The 11,370-nt window shown below is 56.8% G+C and overlaps 1 protein-coding gene across 1 annotated transcript; it reads left to right on the top strand.

Moving 5' to 3' along the window:
- Positions 1 to 1,981: 1,981 nt before the first annotated feature.
- On the top strand, positions 1,982 to 10,436 carry LOC309677971 (bactericidal permeability-increasing protein-like; the record flags this gene model as incomplete). Its single annotated transcript, XM_082490882.1, has 15 exons — positions 1,982 to 2,000; positions 2,621 to 2,735; positions 3,096 to 3,224; positions 3,959 to 4,114; positions 4,586 to 4,649; positions 6,085 to 6,148; positions 6,626 to 6,717; positions 6,883 to 7,059; positions 7,310 to 7,369; positions 7,499 to 7,666; positions 8,093 to 8,160; positions 8,367 to 8,409; positions 8,749 to 8,812; positions 9,354 to 9,430; positions 10,088 to 10,436. 15 exons carry the CDS (start codon positions 1,982 to 1,984, stop codon positions 10,133 to 10,135), a joined length of 1,344 nt encoding a protein of 447 aa, XP_082347008.1. The 3' UTR covers positions 10,136 to 10,436.
- Positions 10,437 to 11,370: the final 934 nt, after the last annotated feature.

An 11,370-nucleotide genomic window follows, 5' to 3' on the forward strand; every position in this document is an offset into this window, starting at 1 on the left:
TGCTCCCTGTAAAATTTTGTTTCTCCTCATGGAGGAGGTTCTGGTTCCTCAGTGCTTGTCCTGAATGTCTTAAATATTGTTTTGAAACAGCCCTGCTGAGAAATGGTGTCATGGATGGAAGGGTTTGGGGACCTTCTCTGCCACACCATGGCAAGGTCATGGCACTGTGGGGGCTACAAGTGCAGATTTGGCCTTTTAACCTTCTCCTCTGCTCTTGGCTTCTCTCTGGGCAAAATGACCTCTGCCCATGGGCTCCTGGACCCCAGGGATGGATTGGGGCTGGCACTGGTGGGATCACAGCCCGTGGATGCTGTCTGGGTGCCCGTGGGACACAGCTCTTCCCTGGGCTGTTTGTCCCACTCTGCCAGGCACCATCAGCACCAGACCTGCTGGGTTGCTGTGTCCTTGTTTTCCTGCCTTGGGTCTGAGAGCATACGATGACATTGGTGCTGCTCTCCAAAGCCACAGCCACACGTGCCGGTCTGGTGGGTATTTGCTGTGTGTCTGCCAGGCAGCCTGCAAGTGCCGGCGTCTGAAACTTGGGGAAAGAAAGACAGAGTGGATCTGAGAGTCCCTCCAGCCTCTTCCATGTGTCATGTTCCTCCAGCACAGACACTCGGGCTCCTCTCACCCCATCCCTCAGGGTCTCCTGGGGCTGCAGCTCCACAGGACATGTTCACAGGCTGTGCTTGAGCAATATCTGCATTTCACAAGTGCCTGATTGAGGGATGTGTCCTCCAGCAAGGAGGACTTCCCTGAACCCAGCACGAGATCTGTCTGCATCAGCTGCAGAACATTTCCCGTGCCAGGTCCTGCCATTTCCCCGAAGGGAAATGAAAGTAACTTAAATTTCCTCTTCCCTCACATCCACCCTGCATCATGCAGTGTGGTGGGACTCCGGGGTCTGCTTGCATGGAGTAAGAAACCGTAACTTGCTTTCTTTAGCCCTAGCTGTGCCCAAGGCTGCTCGGGTCACAACTGCTGCCTTTAGCTGGTATGTGTCGTGATAGCAGCTAATGCCCGGGAGCGCAGAGCCGACTGGGAGCCTTGTGGGATGGGGCGAGGGGCAGCAGAGCTGGCAGAGGGCTCAGAGACAGCCCGGGCTGTTCGCAGCCTTTGCTCGGCGAAGACAGAGCAGAGCAGGCAGAGCACACAGCGAGAACACGGCCCCGTCAAACGCAGCTGCCAGAGCCAAACCTGTGCCTGCAGCAGGTCTGCTTCAGCGAGCACCTGCCTCTGCTGCAGGCAGGGACTGTTTGCACCCAACGTAGAGCTGGAACTGAGCTGTTGCCTCCTGGTTCTCGCTATCCACCCCCGGCCTTTGATGAGAAGCAGCGCATGTGCCACTGGGTGCAGGTGTGCCATGCCATGTGGTTACACGCAGGTGCCACCAGTGCAGAGGAGTGGGGTGGTGGCCAAGCAGGAAGCCCTGGGGCTCTGGGGGACGCCCCGTGTGGGCTGTGGCAGTGGCTCTGCACGCCTCCCTTGCGTGCGGTTCCCGTTTTGGCATGGATATAAAGGCGGTGTGGCAGGGAGAGCTCAGGAGCAGTGCGGCACTGTGGGGCATCCAGGATGGGAGTGCAGAGCCTGGCAGTGGCTTGCGGGGCGCTGGCTTTGTGCCTAACACTTGCTGGGGCCACCAGTCCCGGCTTCGTGGTGAGGATCACCCAGGCAGGCTTGGACTATGGTGGGTTTGGCTTCTGATTTCTATTCTTGTAGGTGTGCTGGTGGCTGAGGGACGAAGCTGGGCGCACACTTGGAGTGCGCAGGGTACTGGGGCAGGCAGTGGGGATCCTTGGCCATGGGTGCTGAATGCACCATTGCCCGGGGCTTCCCACTGACGCACCCATCTGCCCATACCACCACCTTCATGGAGCCCCTCCAAAGGGCCCAGCACTGCAGGGTGTCGGGGGGCAGTGCCACGGTGGTGTCGGGGGAGGCACAGGGCTGGCAGGGCAGGAGGGTCCCGCTCTCATGGCTCATGTCCGGGCAGCCGAGCCGTGAGCCCCACAGGAGTGAGCTGCAGAGGAGAGAGGGGGTAGGGAGCTGCAGGAGGGGCAATGACAGAGATGGATGGGCCCTGTGCTGGTTTTATTGAGGCAGGCAGAGCCTCAGCTCCAGCAGAGTGCTGTTATGGACTGAAATACACTATGTGTGAAACAGCTCATTTACCCGGCAGCTCTGGCAGCTGTGCAGGAGAGGAAGACGTGACTCCCCTTTCCAGAGGGATGCAGCACCCACTCACGCTGTGCTGCTCCCTGGGACATGGGCTCCATCCAGCTTTGTCCACCAGCACTGGGCATGGAGCAGCGCTGTGCCTGGGACTTCCCGCACACCTTGCACAGTGTCCAGCCCAGAGAGTGAGGACTGGGAACTCTCCCCCCCTTTCCACGCCACCTGTCCACCACTTTCCCCTGGCACCTGCAATCGGGCAGACATCAGGAAGCCATCAGGCTGTTGCCTTGTGCACCAAGATTGGCTGTGCACTTAGCCTGGGAGATGGAAAGCAGTCAGGGCATTGCCTGGATTTTTCCTTTAACCCTTTCGCTGTGCGCCCAGTGCATGCTGTCAGCTCCTGCGGGAAATGCATGGCGGTGATGCTCTCCTTCTATCCCTGCAGCCCATCAGCAGGGGATCGCAATTCTAGAGAAGGAGCTGGCCCATCTGAAGCTGCCGGACATCTCGGGTAGCTCTCGCATCAAGCGCCTGGGGAAGGTGCGCTATGAGATCTCCAGGTGAGCCCTGCCAGAGACCCAGAGTGGCTCACTGCCCCCCCACACCACGTGAGGGGCAGGAGGGGTGGGATTGGATGGGGATCCCCAGAGCAGCGAGGCCTGTCCTGTCCCCTCCACAGCTCCCAGAGATGTTGGCCCTGTCCTCAGTGCAGGCAGAGACACTCCTGCTACACTGTTTCCAAAGGCACCGCTCTGCTCTGTGCGTCCCTGCTGGGCATTGCTTTGCCACGGTGGGACGGGAGCCAGGGATGCTGCCAATGTGGTGACCCTGCTTCCTCCCCAGCCCTGTTCCTGGGGATAAGTCACACCCTCTCAAGTCCCCTTTCTTTTTTTTTTTTTTTTTTTTTAATTTATTTTTAGATTGGACCTTCGCGATTTCCACTTGCCATACTCGCGGATTTCCCTGGTCCCCAACGTGGGCCTGCAGGTCTCCATCTCCAACGCTTTCGCCAAGGTGAATGGGAACTGGCGGGTGAAGTTACGCTTCATGTAAGTGCCTCGCTCTCCCCTTCCACGCTCGAGGCCTCCACTCCTCTTCTAACTCTGCGGGTCTGGGCAGGTTTTTTCTCCTCTCCCTCTCCCTTATGTCTGGGCAGCTGTTGCTTTGCCATCTCCAGATGGGCTGATTTCTCTTTCCCGCAGCCGGGCTGCAGCCACTGTATTCCCAATGTACATCTGAGAGCCCCTCACCCTGGGGGAGCCCAGCCAGGGCTCCCTCCGTGCCAGGAGCCCTCAGAGCTGACCAGGCAGCCTTTATCCCCCTTGCAAGTGGTTGGGGAGAAAACATGAAAGCCATCTTCCCTCTTGTGGCACCTGGGGTGTGAGGGACAGTCCCTCCCACTTGTTTGTCCTGGGGGCACCTTCCTGAGCACCCACAGGGACAAGAGCTGAGCCAGCACCGGGGTGGGCAGACGTCACTGCCACTCGTACCGCCACTGAGATGGATAAAACAGAGCGGGAGGCAAGAACAAGGTGGACAATGGAGGAGCTGTGCATCAACCCTCCTCTTGGTCCTCTCTATTTAAAGGTTACCTCCCCTAGTTTATGTTCCAGTGAAATTTGGTTTTCCTGAGTTTAAAAGCCTTCTCGGTCTCCTCTGGGTGCTCACAACAAGGGAGAGCCTGAGCTAGATAGATCCAGCCCAAAGCTCTGGCTCACTGGAGGTCCCTTGACCAGGACTTGCCAGTAAGAAATGTCTCTTTCTCACCCTCCTCGCCCTGCAGCCGTGACCATGGTTCATTTGACCTGAAGGTGGAGAACGTCTATATCAAAATCAACCTGAAGCTGGGCAGCGATGCCTCCGGGAAACCCACCATTGACACCTCTTACTGCAGCACCCACATCTCCAAAGTCCGAGTACACTTTTCGGGCCGGTTAGGGTATGTAACTTCACTCTGCAGACCTTGAAGCTCTGTGCGTTAGGCCATCTGCTGTGGGAACGTGGCTTCCAGGCCCTGGTGCAAGGAATAAGACGTTGGCATATCTGCAGTCCCTTGGAGGCTGCCCCTTCTGCCTGCGCGCTGCCTGCACTGGCACACCACTACTGAGCCGTCTCTTGCAATATACTTCTCATCCAGATAAACAACTGAATGAACTTAATTCTGTTCTGAATTTGTCCTGCTGTGACTGCAGATTTAAGGGAGATTTAAGGCAGTCACTAGACTTGCATGCAGGTGGGTTACCAGCAGGGCTGTTTGCAACTGTAAGCCCTGAGGCAAAGCTAGATGCCAAATTGCCATGGGAATGATATTCCCAAATGTCCTGCATCTCTAGTGTCTCCCTTTCCTGGACAAATACTTCTGCAGCAGACTCTGAGCTATAGATAGACTCCTCTCCGTTTTTTTCTGCAGGTGGCTTTACAACCTCTTCCATAGGGCTGTTGAGTCCAGACTACAGAAGATCTTGGAGAGCAAGGTATGTGAGCGAAGAAGGGCAGAGCTCTGGGTTTTTCTGGACGTCTTTAGCCCTCACTCGTAGCTGATGTGCTAGAAGGATCAGAGCACGTGTAGGGATTTTACTAGAGCCAGAGCAGACAGCTGTGTTGCCAATTTGGTGAAAACCAGAGGACTGACTGGGCATCGCTAACAGCAGTCTGCATAGCATCGTGTGGCTCAGGCTGAATTCCAAACCTGCAGCCTTTGCCAAAGCCCAGCGTAACTGGTTCCCAATTAACAAAGACTTTTCTTTCTATGTGGTCAGTTAATTAGATCTTATGCCTCGGCCAAGCTCACTGTAGCAGAGGCAACCTGATCAGAGCTGTCCTTTCAACAGCCATGCTCCTGTATGCTTTGGGGAGCACGGGGGGAGAAATTCTCATCTCTGGATTTCAGACACTTGCCGTCTTGTTTTAACGGGGTGCATCAGGGAGGCCCCGCTACCGTCCACCCGGTACAAAAGGGGACACGCAGGAGACCTGCAACAAGACATGGAAACAAGCTGTTAGCAATAATTACTACAAGGCTAACTGGCACGAGTTACAGCCTCCCTGGATGTGAACCTCGCTCAGGAAGGAGGCACTTGGAGAATAGGCAAATCCCACTCCCGCAGCAGATCGCGCGCTGCGTGGGCGCTATTCCCGATGCCATGTAGTGGCTTTCCCAAGTCCCCCGGAGCTGTAGCAGCAGATGGGCTGGCAGCAGGGCAAAGCCAGGGCTCAAAAGCAGTTTCTGCTGTTTTGCCTCCCGGAAGGAGGGGAACTCTGGGACTCTGAGGGGAGCTCTGCTGTTCTCTGTGCCTCCTCCAAGCCCCCTTTAACCCACACACCTTTCTCAGTGTCTTTCTTCATGCGTGAGAAGGTGCAAGGGACAATGGGCAGGAGAGGTCAGGGCTGGGACCAGGCTGTGCCCCGGGGTCCTGGTGCAGCCCGTGTCTGCCTCCCGCTCTTGCTGCACACACTTCGGCAGTCCTTGTGTCCCCACTTCCAGGGGGACCCCATCACTGGGAGATCCTGGTCACTGGAGTCAGGGCTGTGTTTGTCCATCTGCAGGTCTGCTGTCCCATACAGCAATGGGATGTTCCAAGACCAACAGATGAATATCAGCTGGGCACAGGAAGGGTAGCACCCCTCTGTCAATACAGCCGTTCCCAATGCTGTGTTCTGCCTCTTTCTCTGTGGCACTGTACCAGGGATACCCTGTTGTATCTTGGACTCTTAACTAACGTGCAGCCTGATAAGTAGAGACAAATGTCATTGTGTCACTTCTTTTATTTAAGCAGGCTTCTGCAAGGAATAAAATGGCACCATGAAGCAAAGCAGAGACCACAGCTGAGGCTTTGAACAGGGGCTTGTGAACTGGACACCCCTGGCAGAGCTGCCCTTGCTCAGATTCACTGCCTTTCTTTCCTGCAGGTCTGCGACATCATAGTCAAATCTGTGTACAGGGAGCTCCAGCCTTACCTTCAGACCCTGCCAGGTACCTGATGCGCACCACATGGGGTTTTAGGACCATTTCTTCCTAACATTTCCCAGCCATGAGGACAGGGCTTTACCTCCCCATTTCCTTGTATTTCTGCGTCCTAGCGGGGAGCTGGAGAACACCACATCAGCAGTGACTTCTCATTGTGCACCCTCACCAGCTGAAGACACTGCTCACCTTTACACAGTCTCCAATGAGCCATGCCCTGGAGCTGGCAGGGGCAAGGACTGCCTTAGCCAGGGGACCCAGTCCATTCCTCAGGTCCAGGAGTTGGTCCTCATGGCTGAGAAACAGTCACATGGGAAATGTGATTTTTTTGCTTCTAATCAGAACTGAGTACGCGTAAAACTTGTACTGAGCTGTTGCACCTCAAAGCCTGGGCATGGCACTGCCTGGATGTCAGCAGAGGCCATCTCCTCACTGCTTTCCTGTGCCACATCCCTCTTGCTCATCCGCTTCTCCCGTGTTTTACAGTCACAGCCAAGATAGATGCCATGGTTGGGGTTGATTACTCCTTGGTGGCACCCCCAACGGCTACCGCCCAGTCCCTGGATGCGGAACTGAGGGTGAGAGGCTGCCCTGGGGAATCCTGAGTTGGCTGATGCCATTGTTGCAGGCCGGTGGGGAACCAGGTTTTGGTACCTCCTGCAAGTGCTGTTTGCCAGCCTGCATCAGCGGGTGAGGCCCACCACCCTCTGCTCTCTGCTTGACCTCTCTCTCCCTTCTCCCAGGGCGAATGCTTCTCCCTGGCCAACCGCTCTGCCGTCCCCTTCCCACCGTTGGCGCTGTCCTTACCCACAGATCATGATCGTATGGTTTACTTTGGGGCCTCCAGCTACTTCTTCAACACAGCTGGCTTTGCCTACCATTCAGCCGGGGCACTGGTCTTCGAAATCACAGACTCCATGGTGAGCATCACAGATGGGACACGGGCTGTCCCTGTGCCTCCAGGAAGTGGGTTCGATTTGCAGAGAAGCTCTGGTGGTAGCCTGCGGTCTTGGAGGGCTCCTCAGATGAGCTGCCCAGAGGCTGAGAGCTGAGGGCTGCAGGGTGGGCCTGGGGCCATCGGGCACATCACCACATGGGTATGGGAGGGCTGATATCACTGCGGGCTCGGCCATGCCACGTTGCTCCTGCATCACTGTCCATTCCCCACAGATCCCAAAGGACATTGAGTTCCACTTGAACACCACCACCTTCTCAGCCTTCATTCCCCAGGTGAGCAGTCCAGCCCTGCCTCCCCAGAGCTCCTGCCATGCATAGCTGCGGGTTTGCTCTGTGAAGGAGGTGTCCCCCTGGAACAGGGCTTTGTGCTGCTGTCCCTACCTTGTCCATGCTCCTCTGCAGCTAGAGAAGATGTACCCAGAAATGCTGATGAAGCTCAGGCTGTCTGCCTCCTCCGCCCCGTTCCTGAATATCGGACCAGGAGGGCTCTCGCTCAAGCCTGTTGTGGATATCCAGGCCTACGCCATCCTTCCTAACTCCAGCCTGGCTCCTCTCTTCCTCCTCAGCCTGGTGAGTTTGGGCACAGCCTGCAGTGGTGACTGTGGTCCTGGCTGGGCAGCTCCTGGGGCAGCCACAGCTCTGGCTGACAGGGTGAGGTTGGTGAGCTCTGCCCTGCATCTCAGCATGGCAAAGATGGGAGTCTGAGCTGTGCCCCATCCTCCTGCTGCGTACAGCAATGCTGAGCCATTGCTGCCAAGCTCCCGCCAGGAGAGGTGCCAGAGGCCGTCCAAAACCAGCCCAGTCCTAGTGCAATGGGGGTGTCCCCAACAGAACCATACTCAAGCTGGCAAATGCCAAGGCTAACACTGCGTGTAAACGTGTCCCTGGACGGGCAGCGGTCCTGCTGCATTTTGGCTGGTCAGAGCTCTTTCCCCGGGTGTCTGGTTTGCTGTGAGGTGGGGTGAGCACTTCTGGAGCTCTGCGTTCTCTCCCCAGACAGGCAACGTGTCCGCTGTCATCAACGTAAAATCTGGCCACATAGTTGGGAACCTGAATGTGGGCAGGTAAGGAGAGGGAGCAGTGCATGGGGGTGGCTGGGGGGTACTTCTGTTCTGGGCTCCCAGGGACAGAGGTGAGGTAGGGAGGCCCCAGGATGGAGACCTCGTGCTGAGGGGATGAGGGAGCAGGAGCTGCACACCCATCGACACGCAGTGGGAACTGGTTCCTCCATTGGGACAGCCTTTACAGCACCACTTCTGTCACTGTGCAGGATGAAGCTTTCTCTGAAGCATTCGGATGTTGGCACTTTCCAGGTGAGCTATCCCTGACCATGATCAGAGCCTTCACCATTCCCACCACTGCCCTCCAGCTTGGGACATGGGGCTGCACCCAAGCCCCACACTGACCCCATGGATGCCTCCTGCCTGAGCCAGTGATACTGGGAGAGGACACAGAGCCAACTCCCATTGCCTCTCTCATCCCTACAGTTCTATGTGGCCAGTAAGGCCAGACAAAGCTGCTGGTCTCTGGTGAACCATGTGCCCATCCCAGCTCTTTGCCTTTGTTTCTTTTCCTAATTATCCTCTAATGCCCGGTCACCTGCTCTCTTGGAGGCTAAAGCTCTTTTCCTTCACCCTCTCTCTGTCTCCCAGGTGCGAACACTGCAGTCCATAATGAACATCTTTGCTTCCAGTATCCTGCTCCCGCGTCTTAATGGTGAGAACCTGCTGGGGGGAATGGGGGTGCCGGAGTAGTCGCTGGCCAGGTCACTCTGTCTGAGCAGCCCCAGCTCGATAATTAAATCCCCATCGCCAAGCCTGGTCAGTGGATAAAGCCTGCAGTGAGTGCAGGAGATGGCTGTAAAAGCCGCCGGCAGATGCAGGCTGTGGGCAGCAGCAAGCAGGAGCCTCTCAGTGCTGTGACACACATCCAGCAGTGAACACAATGGAAAAAAATGAGCACGATGCACATCCTAATGCTTTCCAGACCCTCTCCCCTGCTCGCTGCTTCTCATGACTCCCCAGCACATGGGGCCCGAGCGGGGCTGGCGGCTGCCAGGGGCCCGGTGGGTGGCAGGGCACAACATGCAGCCCCCAGCCCTTCTGTGGGCCTTGGGAGCAATTTCCTCTGCCTACTCCTGGAGCAGCAGGGGCGAACGAAGAGCTGGGGGTAGAGGTGGCTGCCTGCTTTGCACGACCCTTGCTCCCTCATGGTCCCGTTCCAGTTCCAATGTGGCCGCGTGTGTTGTCTTTTCCAGCCAGGTTAGATCAGGGTTTCCCTCTGCCACTGCCGGACAGAATACAGCTCTCCAATATCCTCGTGCAGTTTCACCAGGTGAGTGAGGGGAGCACCCAGCCCCAGCCAGAGCCCGTCCTGCCGCCCCTGAGCCCCTGGTCTGCTGGGACCATGAAAAGCCAATTCCCCTTCCTGTGCTGGGATGCGGTGGGCAGGAGGGTGCAAACCAGCACAGCTGCAAACCAGAGACCCCATTTTCCCATCCAGACAGTGGGAGTCCAGGCTTTGCACCCCCAGGGCAACACTGCATCATTCTCCAGTTCTTCAACCCGGGCCTGAATTTCCCATGACCCTTTATATCCCGTGCAGCGCTGTCAGCTTTACCCTGAGCTCCCACCTTCCCCGGCCAGTGCTGACGGGCACATCTGCCTGCAGTGGGACAGGCAGTGCCTGCCAGCCCCAGTGGAAGGAGCCCTGTGGGACTGGGGAGTGGAGAAAGCTCCTCTTGTGGGAGGCCTTGTGGAAGCCCCAGATGGGCGCCACTACGGGGATGCTAAATAGTTACTGCGAGGCACGGCTGTGAAATGTCCTCAGAGCCCTTCCAGGGCTCAAATTAGGCACAGGGCTGACAGAACCACACATGCCCTTCCATCCTCCCTCCCCAGAATGTGGTGGGTGCTGGGGAGCACGGCAGCCCGCAACAGAAAGCGGCTGCCAGGGCCTGTCGCAGCCCCACATTTTCTCTCTTTCTCCCAGAATTTCCTGCTGCTTGGAGCAGATGTTCACTATCAGCCCCGGGGATAGAGATAAGGTGATGAGAAGGACCTCAAGCACCAACAATGCCCCCTTTGCTTCTTCCTTTCCGCCTGGTTTTGCTGCTGGAGCTGAAGACGACTGGTTCTGCCGTGGTGTCCCTCACTGCCTGCCTTGCTCTGGAGCGCAGTCGGAGGCAGAAGATCTCCTGAGGCCTGAACGCTGTGTCCCCCACCGGGGCCTCACCCAGCGCTACTGAGAACTGGGGGTCCCTGAACCCAACCCCACCCTGGCCCCCTCCCCTCCTGCCTCTGCTGTGTCGGGGGCAGTTGGTGGCAATAAAGGTGGCTGTTGCTGGGGTTGTGGCTGTGATGGGGCTGTTGCTGTGGTACCTTCCCTGGCCCTTTGCACTGGGCCCAGGGCTTGCTCGCGGGCTGCCAGGAGCCCCCCCAGGGGAGGGCGGGTGGTGGGGAACTCCTATTGTGGCTATTTTTATCCCTGTGGACGTGGCAAAGCACCACAGACCATCATGTTTTCATTGTTATTTCACTTTTCCATGGCAGGTCCATGCTTGGCCGCCCACGAGGTCTCTGACTCCATCATTTGTTGGATGCAGGGGGAACCTTAGTGACAAAGGATGAGGAAAAGGCTGGGGCACTTAATGCTGGCTTTGCCTCAGTCTTTAATAGTAAGGCCAGTTGTTCTCGGGGTATCCAGCTCCCTGAGCTGGAAAACGGGGATGAGGAGCAGAATAGAGCCCCCATAATCCAAGAGGAAATGGTTACTGACCTGCCAAACCTCTGAGACGCACACAAGTCCATAGGGCTGGACGGGATACACCCAAGGGTTTCAGGAGCTCGTAGGAGTGCTCTCCAAGACACTTTCAGCCATTTATCGGCAGTCCTGGATAACTGGGGAGGTCCCAGTCAACTGTAGGTTAGCAAATATGATGCCCACCCCCAAGAAGGGCTGGAAGGAGGATCTGGGGAACTACAAGCCTGTCAGTCTGACCTCGATCCCAGGGAAGGTTATGGAGCAAATAATCTTGAGTGCCATCATACATATAGGACAACCAGGCATAGTCAGTATGGCTTTAGGAAAGGCAGATCCTGCCTAACTAACCAGATCTCCTTCTGTGACAAGGCAACCCACTTAGTGGATGAGGGAAAGGCCGTGCATGCTGTCTGCCTAGACTTTAAGGAAGCCTTTGACACTGTTTCCCACAGCATTCCCCTGGAGAAACTGGCTGCTCACAGCTTGGACGGGCGTATGCTTCCCTGGGTGAA

This window comes from Vanellus vanellus, assembly GCF_965231255.1.
Source record: "Vanellus vanellus genome assembly, chromosome: 15".
Classification (NCBI taxonomy): Eukaryota; Metazoa; Chordata; class Aves; order Charadriiformes; family Charadriidae; genus Vanellus; species Vanellus vanellus.